Source organism: Ascidia mentula, chromosome 4, assembly GCF_947561715.1.
Source record: "Ascidia mentula chromosome 4, kaAscMent1.1, whole genome shotgun sequence".
NCBI lineage: Eukaryota > Metazoa > Chordata > Ascidiacea > Phlebobranchia > Ascidiidae > Ascidia > Ascidia mentula.
The window spans coordinates 15,977,504-15,995,915 of NC_138569.1; the positions used below are offsets into that span (position 1 = coordinate 15,977,504).

At 38.8% G+C, this 18,412-nt stretch overlaps 2 protein-coding genes across 2 annotated transcripts in view; both read left to right on the top strand.

The window, feature by feature from the left end:
• The window catches only part of LOC145897182 (uncharacterized), a 40,372-nt gene that overhangs the window by 2,456 nt on the left and 19,504 nt on the right, over window positions 1–18,412 (top strand). Inside the window, exons 8-22 of the mRNA XM_082985368.1 lie at window positions 186–308; window positions 365–511; window positions 1,099–1,221; window positions 1,544–1,666; window positions 1,723–1,869; window positions 2,309–2,428; window positions 2,604–2,729; window positions 2,999–3,121; window positions 3,276–3,395; window positions 3,452–3,571; window positions 3,871–3,993; window positions 4,425–4,547; window positions 4,792–4,914; window positions 5,098–5,211; window positions 5,294–5,411. Coding sequence (XP_082841494.1) covers window positions 186–308; window positions 365–511; window positions 1,099–1,221; window positions 1,544–1,666; window positions 1,723–1,869; window positions 2,309–2,428; window positions 2,604–2,729; window positions 2,999–3,121; window positions 3,276–3,395; window positions 3,452–3,571; window positions 3,871–3,993; window positions 4,425–4,547; window positions 4,792–4,914; window positions 5,098–5,211; window positions 5,294–5,411 — 1,873 coding nt within the window. The remainder of the gene's footprint in view (window positions 1–185; window positions 309–364; window positions 512–1,098; window positions 1,222–1,543; window positions 1,667–1,722; window positions 1,870–2,308; window positions 2,429–2,603; window positions 2,730–2,998; window positions 3,122–3,275; window positions 3,396–3,451; window positions 3,572–3,870; window positions 3,994–4,424; window positions 4,548–4,791; window positions 4,915–5,097; window positions 5,212–5,293; window positions 5,412–18,412) is intronic.
• LOC145899785 (adhesion G-protein coupled receptor G6-like) lies at window positions 11,562–17,663 on the top strand. The gene is made up of 15 exons (XM_082988692.1): window positions 11,562–11,622; window positions 11,960–12,124; window positions 12,623–12,730; window positions 13,200–13,264; window positions 13,399–13,560; window positions 13,652–13,867; window positions 13,991–14,233; window positions 14,605–14,727; window positions 15,145–15,282; window positions 15,565–15,674; window positions 15,736–15,943; window positions 16,311–16,455; window positions 16,864–17,030; window positions 17,101–17,271; window positions 17,472–17,663. The coding sequence occupies exons 1-15, from the start codon at window positions 11,562–11,564 to the stop codon at window positions 17,661–17,663; spliced, it is 2,274 nt and encodes a 757-aa protein (XP_082844818.1).

An 18,412-nucleotide genomic window follows, 5' to 3' on the forward strand; every position in this document is an offset into this window, starting at 1 on the left:
CGCAAACATTCTTCTTTTTTGCTTTTGATGTAAATTATTTTTGTGATTATTGAACCTCTGTTTTAGTTATCACTTTACATGATTTTAGAAGCACGGGAAAAACAATGCAATTTACAAAATATGAAGCAACAGTTGCTCAGAATTCTTTTTAATCTATTGACAGTTTAATATCGTCCTTTCCACAGACATCGATGAATGCAAGGAAGGAAGCCACCCGTGCCATGAGAACGCAAATTGCACCAACATCATTGGTTCCCATAATTGTAGTTGTGATGTCGGATTTGAAGGAGACGGATTTAATTGCACAGGTACGAAAATGGGTTTAGCAGACCTAGAAAAGCGTAATCGGTATTTCGTCATGCAGACATTGACGAATGCAACACCAACCCCTGTGGTTACAGCAATTCCTCTGGTGACTTTCGAAACGCATCATGTCACAACACGTTTGGTTCCTACAACTGCAATTGCTCAAATGGATTTGTCTTCAACACGTCATCCTTACATTGCGAAGGTATTGTTTATTCCATTGTACAGTCATATGTGGTTTGTGTTCGCCGAAAGTTCTACAAATAATTACCTTACACGTTAGCAAATGTTTGGTAAAACTAATCGCAAACATACTTGCTTTATCCCTTTTAATGTTATTTATTTTTGTGATTATTGAACCTCTGTTTTAGTTATCACTTTACATGATTTTCGAAGCACGGAAAAAACAATGCAATTTACAAAATATGAAGCAATAGTTGCTCAGATACAAATGTATTTTTGTCAAAAAAGACAAAGAGACGCTTCGAAATGCGTTAGAAATTAGAAAAACAGGAACTAACTGCAAATGAAAATAAGTATAGAATTGGGCGTTTTGGTTTTATAGTTGGCTTACCCACGTACTATTTAGGCCTAAAACAAACCACAAGGTCCACAAAACTATAGGTCACTTTTTACACTTACCCATAAAACTTGGGACAGAAAACTGACAAGGGTATAAATACGAACACAATTTCGAATCAAGAAAGTTGTCAAACAATTGTTGACTGTTGTGGCGATACATTCAAATATGAAAATTTTATTAAAGACGTATATTTATTTCTATGTTTACAGACATTAATGAATGCAACAACACAAGTTATTTTTGTCATGAAAATGCCACCTGTACGAACACTGTTGGTTCCCATAACTGCACTTGTAAAGGCGGATTTACTGGAAACGGCCTGATTTGCGAAGGTAAATATATTTGTCGGGTTATGTACACAAATATGCAACGTGATTATTTCATTTTCAACAGCAAGAAATAAAAGTCTATTATGTGCATAGCGTAGTATTAGTGAAAATTGTTAATAGTAGTAGTTAAAAAACGCAGTAAAATTTTAAACTAAGTTGTTTCAACAGAGCAAAAAGTGTATTTTTATAATATGCACGGAATAATTTGTTCAGCGCCTTTAATAAAGAATTCTGCCCAACATTTTTTTCATTGTCGACAGTAGCCTATATATATATTTTTTTAATTTTTAAATCTATTGACAGCTTAATATCGTCATTTCCACAGACATCAATGAATGCAAGGAAGTAATCCACCCGTGCCATGCGAACGCAAATTGCACCAACATCATTGGTTCCCATAATTGTAGTTGTGATGTCGGATTTACAGGAGATGGATTTAATTGCACAGGTACGAAAATGGGTTTAGTGGACCTAGAAAAGCGTAATCGGTATTTCGTCATGCAGACATTGACGAATGCAAAACCAACCCCTGTGGTTATAGCAATTCATCTGGTGACTTTCAAAACGCATCATGCCACAACACGTTTGGTTCCTACAACTGCAATTGCTCAAATGGATTTGTCTTCAACACGTCATCCTTACATTGCGAAGGTATTGTTTATTCCATTGTACAGTCATATGTGGTTTGTGTTCGCCGAAAGTTCTACAAATAATTACCTTACACGTTAGCAAATGTTTGGTAAAACTAAGCGCAAACATTCTTCCTTTTTGCTTTTGATGTAAATAATTTTTGTGATTATTGAACCTCTGTTTTAGTTTAACACTTTACATGATTTTAAAAGCACGGGAAAAACAATACAATTTACAAAATATGAAGCAATAGTTGCTGAGATACAAATGTATTTTTGTCAAATAAGACAAAGAGACGCTTCAAAATGCGTTAGAATTTAGAAAAACAGGAACTAACTGCAAATGAAAAGAAGTATAGAATTGGGCCTAAAAGAGCAGTATTTCCTGTGGCTGATGCTGTTCATTCGGCGGTCATTCGTCATTAGGTTAACTTGCTACTTTCATGTTGATATTTACTTAGACATCAATGAATGCGACAACGGACACCCGTGTCATCCTATAGCAACTTGTAACAACACCATTGGTTCACATACCTGTGCTTGCAAAAGTGGATTTAATGGAACCGGCTTTTATTGCACAGGTACAAATATGTGTTTTGTAGAGAAAGAACGTATGTACAGATACATTATCATGATTTCTAAAACATCGCTGTACAACTTACATCAAAACCTTAGTGTGCTACTTACAAGAGCAATTTTTGTGTTGTTTTTCAAATAGACTTTACCTTAAAGAATCAAACTTTGTTCATTGTGCAGATATTAATGAATGCGAAGATGCCGTTAGTCCCAGATGTGGAAACAACAGTATTTGCATCAACATTCCAGGAAATTACTCGTGTTATTGCGAGTGTGGTTTTACTGGCACCGGACAAGATTGTGTCGGTCTGTTGCCTTCTTGTCTGTTTGAAAATATGCGTCTTCGGTAGTAGCACTGTGACACTTGGTTTAAAAGTAAAACCAACTAAAGTGTTCACAAAGATAGTGGTCACTTTTTATACTTACCTAGAAACAACACCCCTGACAAAGGCAAATACGAAACAATTTCGAATCAAGAAAGTTGTTAAACAATTGTTGGCTGTGTTGATTGTTGTGGCGATACCTTGAAATACGAAAATTTGATTGAATGTCAATATTTATTTCTATGTTTATAGACATCAATGAATGCAACGAAACAATTTATTATTGTCATGAAAATGCCAACTGCACGAACACTGTTGGTTCCTACAACTGCACTTGCAAGATTGGGTTTAATGGAAACGGTTTTTCTTGCACAGGTACGAGTATAAATGCTAAGCTGACCAAGGAAACGACTTTGGTTGTTGTTTTAAGGAAGTTGTTTCATGCAAAGGAATTTTCCATACTGATGCTGTTCTTTCGACAGTCATTTTTTCAGCTAGACTTGCCATTTTCATGTTGATGTTTACACAGATATTGATGAATGCGATGGAGCAAGCCCGTGTCATCGCAATGCAACTTGCAGCAACACTATTGGTTCGCACAACTGTACTTGTAATAAAGGATTTGAAGGAAACGGATTTAACTGCACAGGTAGAAATTTCTCCTAAAATCAAATGTCATTCAGACGTATTGTAATATTTATACAGACATTAATGAGTGCGACAAAGGACACGTCTGTCATCCCAACGCCAACTGTACGAACACTGTTGGTTCCCACAATTGCACTTGCAAGATTGGATTTATTGGAGACGGTTTGAATTGCTCAGGTACAAGTATATATGGTTAGCTGACCAACGCGAATATAAATAAGATTCGGAATTAATGAACACTTAACCAACGTGACTGTAAGGTTAAACATGTCGTGGTACGAAGACTCTATGCTTGGAGTAATGCTGTTGTTCTTCAGTCTTTTTTAATCAGATACATTTATTATAGTTTCATAAACACAACATAGGCGTATTTGTAAAGATGGATTTTTTGCTCTGTGTAGATACTTTTTATGTTTTTGTTTGCTTTGAAATACGAAAATTGTATTAAAGGCGTGTATTTTTGTCTGTGTTTATAGACATTAATGAATGCAACGAAACAAGTCATTCTTGTCATGAAAATGCCACATGTACGAACACTGTTGGTTCCCATAAATGCACTTGTAAAGACGGATTTACTGGAAACGGAGTGTTTTGCAAAGGTAAACATATTTGTCGGGTTATGTACACAGATATGCAACTAAACTATTTCATTTTCAACTACAAGCAATGAAAGTCTATCATGTGCATAGCGTAGAAAAAAACGTTTTTCTGCAGAACGTTCAGCTTCCAATGTTATTATTGTAAAGTTACATTTTGCAGCAAAATTGTTGACTATGCTGTTTAAACGTTTGCGGCTAATGCTGTTGTTCTTTAGTCCTTTTTATCAGGCAAACTTATTATAGTTTCATAAACGTAGATACCTTGTTTGTTTTTGTTTGTTCGCTAATGTTTGCACTGAAACAGCTCGTTCCGAACATTGAGCATATATTTCTTTTTATTGAGACAAACTCTTGAAACGACTTTTTCGCGGTACTTTTACAAAGATTTTTAGCAGCTATTCCAGCAACAATGGTTTTAAATGTCATTTTAGATATTAACGAATGTCTTGAAATGAGCAATTCGTGCCACTTCAATGCAACTTGTTTTAACACCGTGGGTTCTCACAACTGCACATGTAAAGACGGATTTGTAGGGAATGGGCATGATTGTGAAGGTGTGTAACGGAAGCAATACTTTATTTGTTTGCAAAATAACTTATATTTTTAACACAACTATGTATGGCGAAAATGAGGTCCTAACTCTGGCAACCAGCTGTACATCTAGTTATACTTAGCTTCTTCAAATATATATATTTACATGTATTGTCCAAATTTTAACGCCCCCAAGCCGCGGTTTTGCAAAATTGTGACGTTTTATTGAAAACAGTGGTTTGTTTTGAAAACTGTGGTTTGTTTCAGATGTAAATGAGTGTACAGCAGGGATGCACAAGTGTCATGCTAACGCATCTTGCATCAACACGAATGGTTCGTACAAATGTAACTGCGTAGTTGGTTGGAGCAGCGATGGCTCAAACTGCATCGGTAAGTTGCATTACTTTGTACCTTTTACCTAAACCTAAATACAACAGAAAATTTGTTGCTTTTACGTTTGCATAGTATTTTCTTTCGATTTTTGCTTATGTTCCTCGGCTAAAAACTGCTACCACCCAAGCACGCACTTAGGCTCTTAAGCGAAGAGAATGTTTGAAAAACACAAATTTCCAGATTCTGATGAATGCGCAAACCCGACGGTGTGTCCTGTCAATTCAAACTGTCTCAACGTACCTGGCAGCTATGTGTGTTCATGTTTTATTGGCTTTACTGGACCCACCTGCGCAGGTAACAGGCTGACAAGAAAACGGTTTTTTAAAGCTAACAAAAATTACACATATGTGTACAATTCGTGTATATTCCGTTGTAGATGTAAATGAATGCAGTGCTTCAAATCAACCTTGTGGGGGAGAACGCTTATGCAAAAACACCCATGGCAGTTTTGTTTGTTCGTGTCATTCTGGATATCAGTGGGACGGTTTGAAATGTAAGTGAATAGGAAAGTCGTTTTCGACCAGTATTATTACTGACAATTTCTTTTTCCAGGCGTGTCAGATGTTGCAGATATTTGCAAAACGAATCAAACAGCATGTGGTGAGCTTATACAGCAGGTGAAAAACGAAGCACCGAATACCTCAATCTCTATTTTTGAAATAACTACCGTTATATACTGAATATAAACCTTTTACGCCGTATAGCACTAACACAGAGTATAGGTCAAACTTTACGACCCACCATAAAATGATGTTGTACTTACAGACGCTCATTAATGCCACCGCCACTACTGCGGGTGCTGAGGAAGCAGGCGCCTTGTTAACTGACGCCACTGCTTCCCAACAAGCTTTGACACCCGACATCACGAAAACGGCTGCAAATTTCATGCGGAATCTCGCGGAATCCGCCAGAATTGGAAAAGTCAAGGTAGGAAACGCTTACATAAAGGTCACAAATTTGGTATTTCATAAATGTTTTCTTTGCTAAAAAAAGCTTACACAAAATCAAAAAAGAATTGCGCGATTAGGTTTCCTCGTCTATCGCAAACTCCGTCTTTGCCGTGACCAGCAACCTCTTGGGTGGTTTCAAAGCGCAGAAATCGTCTGAAACGTCTGCATCGGCTGTAGCTGAACTGAAGAGACAACAAATGGAAGTGGTGGAAGCAATTTCATCACTTGCCCGCCAAGTTCAAATATCCCCAACTGCGGACTCTTTTACATTCGCAAGCGACTCTCTTTCTATGAAGGTTCGCCTATGCAGCTTAATTTATATGTTCTAGCGCAGAAGACAGTATTTAATTATAATATATAGGCCTACTTGACATTTTAGCAGGGCTATTGTAACCAAATTGCGACGTAAACACCAGAAAACAATTTTCCTAGTATGTAAATTATCATTGCACAACCGACCAAAAGCGTCAGTTTCAAATGTTTAACAATCAATATTTAAATCAACACATTTTCTAAGGCTCAAGACGTGTCAGCAAACAACGACGCCCCGGTCTCTTATGCTCCGAACCTGGCAGGAAACGCAACCAGCAGAAAACCCCCAGTGATCTTTGTCCCACCCTCTGCCACCACTAAATTGATACAAAGGAGGAAAAGGTCGACGAACGCCACTACGATAACGATTCGATTTGCTTTCATTTTCTACATGGAACCGTTACTCTTTTATTCGGATAGCAATGTGACGTCGGTGCGTAAAAACCTGTGTAGTTTTGGGGTTGTTTAAGGGCGAAGAAAAATACAAATAAAATCCTATGTAAATTGCCGCAGAAGCAAAATATGTGACCAAGGTTTCAGAACATATTCATAGAACTAAAAGCGAATAATTTAAATTCCGTCCCCAAAATACATCCATTTTCGACCCATTTATAAAAACAAACCACCCAAGAGTAAAATATATAGATTAGCAGTAATATTTCATGGAATGGCATGATTGGGTGGCTGATCCAGCTGGGCTACAATGCCTGGGCTGCCAAGCCTGCAAACCTAATGATCGCGATACGATAGCTGTGATCGCCAAGCAAGGACCTGCGCAGTGGGGTGATCCTGTCAATCATGCCATTGCATGAAATATTACTGCGTTATCTGATGCGGTGGTAGAGATCCCCTACGTATATGTGAAGGTTGCCTGGCAAGTTGTGCGCTTGCGCACCAGTGTACCTTGGCCACAATATACCCTGTGCAATCACTGAGCTCCTGTAGAGCGTTGGGCCTGGTTAGCCCAGGGTCGTGAGTTCAAACCTCACCGGAAGCTTGATTTTTCAAATCTTGCTCCGACTTGTCAGGAAAAAGTGGCTGATCCAGTTGGGCTGCAATGCCTTGGCTGCCAAGCCTGCAAACCTAATAATATATAGATTAGGGTATGTAACATGTTCAAGCATTTTAACACCGTTTGTTAAATGCAAAAAATCAATTAGGTTTTGGAATGTTTTTATGTTAATTTTAGGTTGTTTCCGCTGAGCTTGGTGACGGTGGACCAGTCAACGATCTACAGGATCCGGTGAGGATTCAACATCAGGGAGAATCATCACGTACTGGAAAAGCTCCGCTTGGTGGCGAAACGCGCAAGGTCATATAGTTAAAAAATATCATAAAAACACCTTATCGAGATTCGTGGCCAGGATATCTTGGGTTCAAATCCCTGTGTGGTCAAAAATAAATAAAAAATGCAATCAAAGATTCTTTGCAACCTAGAGTCTCAAGACCACGGTGGAATGCGTTCATTGGGATTTCAACAGAAGCGAGTGGTCGACAAGCGGTTGTTGCTGGAATCAAAGCGCCGAACCCCCTGAATGCCAATGTAATCACCTCACAAACTTCGCCCTTCTGGTGGTATGTTAAGCGACACAACTAAGCGATTTAAGCTTTATAAAGTAACCCCGGGCTCTAAACATTTTACCCAAAGAAATAAATAATGGCAAGACACAATTCACAACGCTAGCCTTGAAATTAGATAAACGCGTTTGGTTTTCATGCAGAGCTCAAACACAGTTCCGGGTGACGTAGCACTCAGCATTATCAGTGACATTGGATGTGTTCTTTCTATATTGGGGCTTGCAGCCACCATCACCGTCCATTGCTTGAGCCGGTAAGTTTAGAGTTCGGTGCCAACATACACGCAACTTTGTTTCATGTGGTATGTATATAGAGACGTCAGGCGTCGGCGCCCGGCAAAGATCCTGCTTAACATATGCTGCAATCTGCTTGTGGTCTACTTGCTCTTTGTCACTGGCGTCTCTCGAACTGAATCTGGTGCGGCGTGTACAATGGTCGCTGTTTTGCTTCATTACTTTATGCTCACAACTTGGTGTTGGATGGCCGTCTACAGTTACGACATGTACATGTCTGTCGTCAGGGTAAGAACTATTGTATTTTTGGCAATGCTGTGTTGAACCTTGAACTAAAGGGGAAATTGTATGTTACAGGTGTTCAGAGAAGACAAGGGGGGTTTTCTGCAGCGCGTTTCCGCATTTGCTTACGTCACCCCGGCAATTATCGTCAGTCTCACATTAACAATCACGATTGGATATTTCGACAAGCAACCCCGGACTGCCACCAAACTCTGCGACGGAAGTGAGAGCTGACAAATAAAATTAACTGTGTTTGAATTATTTGATATATGTTTGTATTCCACGAAAATAAGCTTACATGTTTTTGGATGAAAACAAAGTTACCTCGATTCACCTAAACGCTTTGTGGTTTGTAGGTTCTGCCGTTGCTGAATTCTTCTCAACATACAGAGCTGAGAACATGTGTTGGCTCACTGGTAACGCCCTCAACGTCGCATTCCTTCTTCCTGTCGGAATTCTTTTCCTCTTCAACTTGGGCGTCTTCGCAACTGTGATGCGCGAAGTTTCATGCAAAATCGTCGAGGTATGATTAGGTAAAGAATCTGTCAGTGCAGCTACTGACGCCCCTTTTTGTGTGTAGGCTCAGACCGAATCCCTGAAACGCAGTAATAAGCAAATGTTTCTTATCGCCTCCACCATGTCGGCCATCATGGGCATGACCTGGATTTTCGGTTACCTCATGCTTATCTCTGACGACATCATTTACTTCACTATAATGAGCTGGCTCTTCGCCCTGTTCAACACATTACAGGTAGGAAGAACCAAACATTGCAAAGCAGGAATCGGCTGTAATTTATATCATTTGTCCTTTCAATAACTTCTTCAAATTGCCCAGTTGTGCTCATGCGGTCTGATATTCATAAAATTTTGATTATTCATAAAATTTTGATTTTCTCAATATAGATACCTCATAAATGTATAGATACGATACAAATCGTTCGATTTTGTTTCGGTTACAAGAAGCGTTGAAAATTAACGTAAAGGATTTTACAGAATACAAAGAAATCTTACGTTACATGTGTTCATATTCAGGGAGTTGTCATATTTCTTCTCACATGCGTTCGGTCACCTGAGTTGCGCAAGGTCTGGTGGTTGCCTTTGCGTTCGGTCGTTTCTACCTCATCATACAGGAAGAAGACGGGAACAAGCAAATCTAACCAATTCTCGCAAACGTTTAACTCAACTGTCACCACAACCCGATTTGAAACAACCTAAAAAGAAAACCGTGGGCTGTATAGTGTATGTCATTAACATCATTTCAAAAATATTTTTATTGATAATCACAGGTGCAACGCAAATCTAAGCTGTACGGAAAACTTGAATTTCGTCATCAGTAAAAATATTAAACACGTTGCAACCAACTCAAAAATGTTCCAAAAATAACTTCATTCCTTTTTTGTATTTAAATCCAGTGTTCATACCTTCGCATGTTTAATGACTTTTATTTTCTGATGTGTGTAGATACCATTTCGTATTAATGTATGTTCACCTTATCGATGGTTGTAGAATGTACAAAAATGTAACATTTCGCGTAAAAAGCTTCAAAATGGACTCGATTGAAAACTTATATTTTGTTAAAGTTGAGTATTTTTGTTAAAGTTTGTGAGCAGCTAACACAGTGTCTACCTTGTTTGTAAAAAGCATGAAATTAAAAACACAAATAAACAAATAATGTGTTGATATATATTCAAGCGTAGATTTTTTAGCTACATAGTTTATTATTTGCCTACTGGGTTTTGCGGCGGTGTTGAAAAAAAAAACAGAAAATTCACACCGATGTACTGACACCAGCACTGAGCCAATAGGACTGATCAATTAAAACGCCAAAAGAGCTGTCGCTAGAGGGAGCGGTATTCTAACGGAAACTGGGTTTGGCTGTATTTACTTCTGGCATTGAGATTGATCTATACTGCAAAACAAAAACAATCAGGCGGGTTTGAGTTATAACTTAAATTAATATCTGAGGTAAAAAAATCACCGTAAGTGCATCATGATATTGTCATATCGCATTTCTGATTTATATCTTCCTGTGAAGGAATGACCTTTCAGGGGAAACATGCTCATATGCAGGTTAAAACGGCTGATAGTGGACAGTCTACTAACCTTGAAGAACCAAGATCTTTCAACGGACTCATTTCTCAATTACAAGTATGCCAATTTCTGCCAAATGCATTAAGGACGAAAATGCATTTAAACATTCTTTTGACTGGACGATCTCAGGCAACAAAATGGTTTAACCAGTTCTTTTAAACATATTCAGTTATGTTCGCTGCTATTCAAGAAAGCGGCGCATCATTTACTCATAACTTGTTGCATGAATCAGTGTGTGACTCTCAACCGAATCAGATGGAATGGAAAACGTGGACTTAAATCTTTATCGATGGTGGCTGCAAAATTGTAGAGACCAACCATGCGTCAAATCGAACTCTGTTGGCATATAGCGGAACTGAGCAATTGTCCTCAATTGATACCGAGGTGTACTCTATATTGTGCAGGAAATACGCATATGCACACCTAACGGCTCTTCGCATTCTTTCAACGCACACACAAACGCGCGTTTATAAAATTCTGAGCTGTTCTGACAAATAAAATGACAAAAATATGCGGCAAACATAACCGTTTTTACCAGCAATTTTGAATTTTGTAAACCCAGTTGTAAAAGACGTCGTTGAAACAATTCATTTTGAGTGTTTGTATCATAACAATTGTGTATTATGAAACATTTCGTTGCAAAATAATCTTGTTTATTTACTACACATTAGTTTAAAAATATTTCATTTGATCTACGAAACCGATTTCTTGGACTTTACTCCAAATGCAATGAAACCTGTTGATTCTTTTATACAACAGGCTATACGCGAACTTCCCACATGCCTCATTTTTTAAGTTGTACACCGAATGTACGGAATGTACCCATGAGGCACGTGGTGGATTGACAGTTTAATTCTGGGAGCTTACCTACGCAACTGCAAGCATCGCGTGTTTGTCACTAAGAGCTGACGCGTTGGACTCAGTTGACAGCAATAAATTAATATCGATATCCGAACCCAACGACCGGTACAGTCAATGCGCGCGAAAAATCAAGGCAAGATGATTTGGTATGTCTTGCGGTGCGGTGCAGATAATTGTTTTATGCCATGACATAACGTGAATGGGATGTTAGGGCGTTGGTTCACTTGTAAGGCTTCCAATCGAATAACAATATATATATTCAAGGTCGAAACAGTGCATGTACACACCCTGTCTGCAGCTTCAGCTTTGCAATAATATGGCCTTTTTTGCACATATAATGTTCAAGGTGTTCGTCGTGATTCTGATGATATTCTGCGCCGCGACTGCGACGGAACAAGGTTTGAAAAGTTAGTTTATAATCGACATACTAATCATTTAGAGGAGCTAGAAATTAGTGGTAAATGTCATAAACGTCAGTCGAGCATATAATGAAATAAATATCATCATAATTATATCTCGCCCCTCGTATTAACAATAAACTTATGATGGTTTGTACAAAGCACTTTAAAATCCATTTGAAACGCATTCAACTGATATGGTTTCCAAACACCTTTTTTTTGCACTTACTTTTTGTTTCATACGATTTAAAATTAGTAAATTACAGCCTTCATCTTTGGATCAAAATTGCTTTTTGGTAATCCTAAATATAGTCTATTTTTGACTTTTACACTGTAGACGTTAATGAATGTCTAAGCAACCCATGCAACCATGGAGGAACTTGCAACAACACAGCGGGTTTCTATCTATGCCAATGTAATGCCGGATTTCAAAGCAACTCCTTGGGCTTATGGTCGTGTCAGTGCAAACTCGGGTTGACAGGAAATGGAAAATGCTGCACAAGTAACTTATCTATATATATTTCAATAAGTTGGAGAAACTGATGATGTCGTTAGGCGAAATATACTTTCCCAAATATCTACCAACTGAGCTGTCTGCAAGTTCGCTGTGTTGACTTAACATAGAAACCTAAATAACTTATCTTTCGTGTAACGTGTTTTTAATACGTCTTTACGCCAAATGAAACATTTCCATTGAGATAACGTATAAAATGTGTTCCACCCACCTTTCTGTATGTCTTGCGTTACTAACGGGTTTTCGGGAAATGGTTCATTTTGCAGAGGTGTGCAAAGCATTGAAAGCAATAACTGATTCCAAATTTTACTTATCCACAACGCTCGTTATAGCACATGTATTTTCGTGCAAATATATATATATATATTGCTCTAGCACCAGTGATGTACTTTTGAATAAGTGGTTTTATAAAGGACTGTGCTCAGCTTGGCTAATACAAAACTTCAACCAAAAATTTGTATGTTTTTTGTTTCTTTTTATTTTCAGACGTGTTGAAGAGTGAGTTAGGTTTGTACGGGTGTCATACAAACGCATCCTGCTCCAATGCCAACGGCTTATACGAATGCAACTGTACGGACGGCCTTAATTGCACAGGTTACATAGTTGCATTTTACCGTTTCTTATTTTAAAATCGACGAGTGCTCGACTCAGACGCCTCACTGCCCCATAAACTCAATATACTTCGATATACTTGGTAAACACGAATGTAGATGCCTGCCAGGATTTATGAAAGGAAATGCTTCGTGTTCAGGTCCTTGGTTTTAGTATCATGATATCCAACGTGTTTTGAACAAACATTGTACTATACGTTTACTCTCAGTCGGACTCAACACAACTAGTGAGCGATTGAGATTGGAAATCGCATTACTTTAATGCTAAAATATAAAATAAATTTATCCAAAAATTTACACAAAAGCTCAGTGTTTGTATTTCAGACGTTTATGAATTTTTATTTAGACGTGAATGAATGTGTAGCAGATTTCCACAGATGTCATATAAAAGACTTACAGTGTGCGTACAATAGGTATTTGCAGAGACATTTGATGCATTATGATGCTTACAGATTCGGCGACTGTTGCGAATGTTTGTTTGGGGAGTGAAACAGCTTGCGCGAATTTCGTTAAACAGGTATATGGGACTCGCATTGTGATGTACGACACTGGTTAGTTTAAAATTTTAAAGTCTTGCCTTTGAAACCTACATCATTTTTAACCTCCTTGTCTAAAGTTTCTCATTGATTATTTTCATGAAAATTTGTTTAGAACCTTGCTAATGCAGCTTCGAGTGCAGAAATGGTGTTGAGGGCTGGCACTGTCCTGGCACAATTGACCTCGTCCAAAAAAAGTTTGGGACCAACCGTCACGCGGTTGATAGCAAACTTCTTTCACGATGTAGCGATCTCCGTCAAAGCTCGAAAAGTAACAGTAAGTTCCAGTTTTCTGTAATGGTCGATCGTCCTTTCCGAGTATATTTAAGCATAACTTGAAAGTTTTCTAAACATTTCGTTTCTTTTAGGTGACATCACAGATCGCCAATGTGTTCCTGTCCTCTACTAATGACCTGTTAGAAAGCTTTAAAGTTCAAAAATCAAACGAAACTACCATGTCGTCAATAGAAGAACTAAAATCACAACAAACGAAAGTAGTGAAGGCAGTTGCCGATCTCGTCCGCAAAGTTCTCACCTCACCCGCTGATGCGTTCACATTTTCTGGGGATCAGGTTTCTGTAGAGGTTTGCATGAGCGTTCACTTTTATTCTTGTGATTTTTGGGGGAGATGCAATGTATATTTATTAGCACATATCAATTCTTCAAAATTTTTTTTATAGAATTTAACTTAATCTTTCTTCTTTCAGGCTAAAGACGTTCCGACAAATATTGATGCCCCGATATCGTTTACTCCAAGCATAGTTGGAATTGCGACCAATACTAAACGTCAAATCATTACCATTCCCCCTTCTGCAACCCGGCGTTTAGTGCAACGAAGGTTAAGTGGTTCTCCAAACACCGCCGAAGCCACCACAATCCGCTTCGCCTTCATATATTACTTACAACCATCACTGTTTTATTCAGACGTTAATGACGTTAATGTGACCTCGGTGAGTGGTAACAACCTCAATACGGCCAGTGTAGTCACTAAAAGTTATTATAATATCATGCATGATATACCATACTTCATTTTTAAAACGTTTTGAATTTATGTTTGTAAAATTATTCTTCATCTGGCAACACCATTTCCACGCGTGTGTAATAGGGACAGCTTGTGTGTGAGTCCTTTGCTACTGCCTACCGAAATAGCAAACACTGTAATAAACGTTAGGTGGTTAAACGTGAATCAGAGGCATTGTTTAAACTTAATATGTTTCCAGAATATAAAAGTGTATTTTTAAAAGATCTTTTGCCGCAGAATATAATAAACTACAAAATTGAACTTTTCTTCCAAAGCCAGGCTTAACGTGTCATTTCATAGGTTATATCGGCGGAGATTGGTGACGGTGACCAAGTCAACGACCTTGCGGATCCCGTTAAGATTCAACACCAAGGCGAAGAATCACGAGCTGGAAAAACTCCGCTAGGTGGAGACACGCGCAAGGTTTACCTGACTACGTTAATAATTGGTTTGGCAGAAAACAGGATTTGTGTCAAGGATAACCTGAGTTTAGCAATACTTAAAACGTTTCCTAACACATTTTGATGTTTCGAGAACAGTTCCATGCTATCGCATGACAAGTCAGGGTCGCCCCACTGAGCAATCCCTTTATACCTAGCGATCTCATCTCTCGTATTTCGACCACGAGGTTCACTGGCATCACAGTCAAGGCATTACAACCTTTTAGTCTTTTTGGGCGCCCTTTGGGTTCGAATCTAGCTGTGATAAAAACGTATTTCGTCAGGCCATTAACGAAAACGCTCTTATATGTTTTTGGCCAAGTATCTCAAGTACAAAACTTGAGATTCCTGCCCAGAAAACTGCAATGCAGAATGTTGCCATAATTACTTCCACCTCTAGAGTATTCAAACCACGGTGGAATGCGTTCATTGGGATTTCAACAAAAACGAGTGGTCGACAAGCGGTTGTTGCTGGAATCAAAGCGCCGAACCCCCTGAATGCCAGTGTAATCACCTCACAAACTTCGCCCTTCTGGTGGTAAGCACAATTTACGATGAAAATTTAAGTATTAACCACCCCAGCAAAACTTTCAACTTTACTAACTGCAAGGATTTACTAAATCAAAACCACAAAAGTTTTACCAGATTGTCAATAGTTATGATCTTTGTCACATCCATCACTCAATGCCATAAAAAAACACAGTGTTTAATTTATCTATTCTGTACCTAAATTTAGCCGAAGTGCCTTTGCACTTTGTTCTGCACCTAAATTTGGCAACGAAGGGTATGACCAACGAAATTTGACTACTTATTCATGCAGAGCTCGAACACAGTTCCGGGTGACGTGGCACTCAGCATTATCAGTGACGTTGGATGTATCTTTTCTATATTAGGGCTTGCAGCCACTGTCATCGTTCATTGCTTGAGTCGGTAAGTACCACAGAATTTATTTATTAGGGTCACGCAGAGTTGTCAATGTCAATCATTAAAGGGAGGTTAGGCGACGGCGCCCGGCAAAGATCCTTCTCAACATCTGTTGTAATCTGCTCGTTGTCTACTTGCTATTTGTCATCGGTGTATCTAGGACAGATGTGGGTCATGGTTGTACATTGGTCGCTGTTTTGCTTCATTACTTTATGCTCACAACGTGGTGTTGGATGGCCGTCTACAGCTACGACATGTACATGTCTGTCGTCAGGGTAAGCAATTGAACTTCCTTTTTTCGATCACCGACTTAGTTGACACACGCTAAAGTTTGAACGAATGTCTGATACCGCAACTTACATGGCGCTTTTTTTTAAATGTGGGGGGTTGGCTTGCGATAAAACGTACTAAACCGACAGTGTTCTTCGAACTGAACTTCATTTTCGGAATTTTATGGGGGTTTTACTTTCATTACTCTTGATGAATTACATCAGACAACGGTTATACATCATATAGCATGAAAGGAAAATCCCTGTCTCTCATGATGCAACGTGCAAAGGCCCTTGCAATTTTTTTGAAGGCTCCCTTCCACATAACCCCTTGCAGTCACAAGGAAATCTGAGCAATTTTCGGTCATTGCAGGTGTTCCGAGAAGATAAGGGGGGTTTTCTGCAGCGCGTTTCCGCATTTGCTTACGTCACCCCGGCAATTACCGTCAGTCTCACATTAACAATCACGATGGGATTTCTCGGCAAGCAACCGGCGTCCAGCAATCTATGCGGCGAAAGTATATCCTATATTTATGAACCTTACATCAGTGACTTATAATTTATAACATGATATGATAAAGAACATTTTATTTAAACGGTACATTAGCCGCAAAAATATGTAAAATGCAGTCAACTTGATTTCGATCCAGGTTAAAATGCCATCGTTTGTTAAGTCCACGCCAGTAAACGTTTATCTTTGCGCTGTATACTTTAACACTGGTGCACTGTCGCAGAAAATTGCAATGTAGTCTTAGTGGGCACTAAAGAAAATGCAACAATTTATTAAAAACTTGTTTATGATCTATAGAAAACTTATTTAGTCATGTGCAAGAATATGCAGCTATATGTAACTTTTGTCATTGATTTTTAATAGGTCACAAAGTTTGTGAACCTCTACAGTGAACGAAATGCTTTATTTTGTATAGATGTCGCTTCTCCTGGGTTTTATTTAACATATCGAGCTCAGAACATGTGTTGGCTCACTGGTAACGCCCTCAACGTCTCATTCCTTCTTCCTGTCGGAATTCTTTTCCTCTTCAACTTGGGCGTCTTCGCAACTGTGATGCGCGAAGTTTCATGCAAAAATGTCGAGGTATGACTTGCCGATTGTTCCGATGGTGTAATTACCGGTAATTTAACACTTGCGTGGTTTTTGTGTCTAGGCCCAGAACGAATCCCTGAAACGTAGTAATAAGCAAATGTTTCTTATCGCCTCCACCATGTCGGCCATCATGGGCATGACCTGGATTTTCGGTTACCTCATGCTTATCTCTGACGACATCATTTACTTTAGTATAATGAGCTGGCTCTTTGCCCTGTTCAACACATTACAGGTAGGTCTGGGCGTCTAGTAAACAGTCCTCCTTTGAGCATGATGCATTTCTTACAATTGTACCGTGCTATTTTAAAATTGTACAAGAATTTTCGACAGATTGCGTTAGCTTGTTGTTCTGGCAATATATTTAACCTAACAAGTCCAACTCTAATGCACTAGCTAGTCTCCAACAACTGTAGGATTTGTTTTTGACTATAGGGAGTTGTCATTTTTCTTCTCACGTGCGTCCGTTCTCCCGAGCTACGCAAGGTCTGGTGGTTGCCTTTGCGTTCTGCTGCTTCTCGAGCCTCGTACTCTGGAAAAATGAGACTTCGCCGCAAGTCGTATAATGTTTCACAGCCCCCCTACGATACGACCAACACCAACACCTATTTCGCAACATCAATGTGAACACAGTGTTATATTTTAAACAAGTTTGTTCACAATATTTGTCGTCTTAATTTTCACATTGTGAGTATGTCGATTATTGTAGTTGTCAGCAGCCTTTATACCTATGCGCGGGCCGAATCCAAACTCTGCAATATATTAGCAAGCCGTACTGTTTTTCAACTCATGGGCGTTCGCAGAACAAAAAATCCAAAAGCTTTGTATATAAAAGTGTATTTTGTGTGATTTTTATGTTTCTGGTTCTCCGCCCTTATAATTATGTGTTGCCCCTCTTTGCCCTCCCCCGGATGCTTATGCACTAACAATATCGCTCTCTTGACTGTTTACAATGTTGTTAAAGCCCGTGACTTGGGGCCACTTTATTTAGATTATTTAGTATTTTATATTATGATGGTATTAGATCAGTCATATAATAACTGCAATTTGTGAAGGCGAGCGGAACGGATGATTTTGCTGAAGGGGCCTTGGGTTTTTATGCCACTTGTTTTGTCGTGATCTTAAAACTGTTGCACAACCATACTCTTTTTACCAAATCATGTTTCTGCATATTGATAATACGATAGGCTATATGTATATCAATGTATTTCAACCACAGCATTGCGAAATATAACGTCGCATCGGCGCTCGAACAAGCGCACAGACGAAATGCCTGGGAAATTTGCATCTCCTTGTTCGACGAGTAGGGCAAACGCCAATCAAAGAGCGGAACTTGTCTATAACGTACTCATCTAAAGTAGTTCTCTACGTATGCT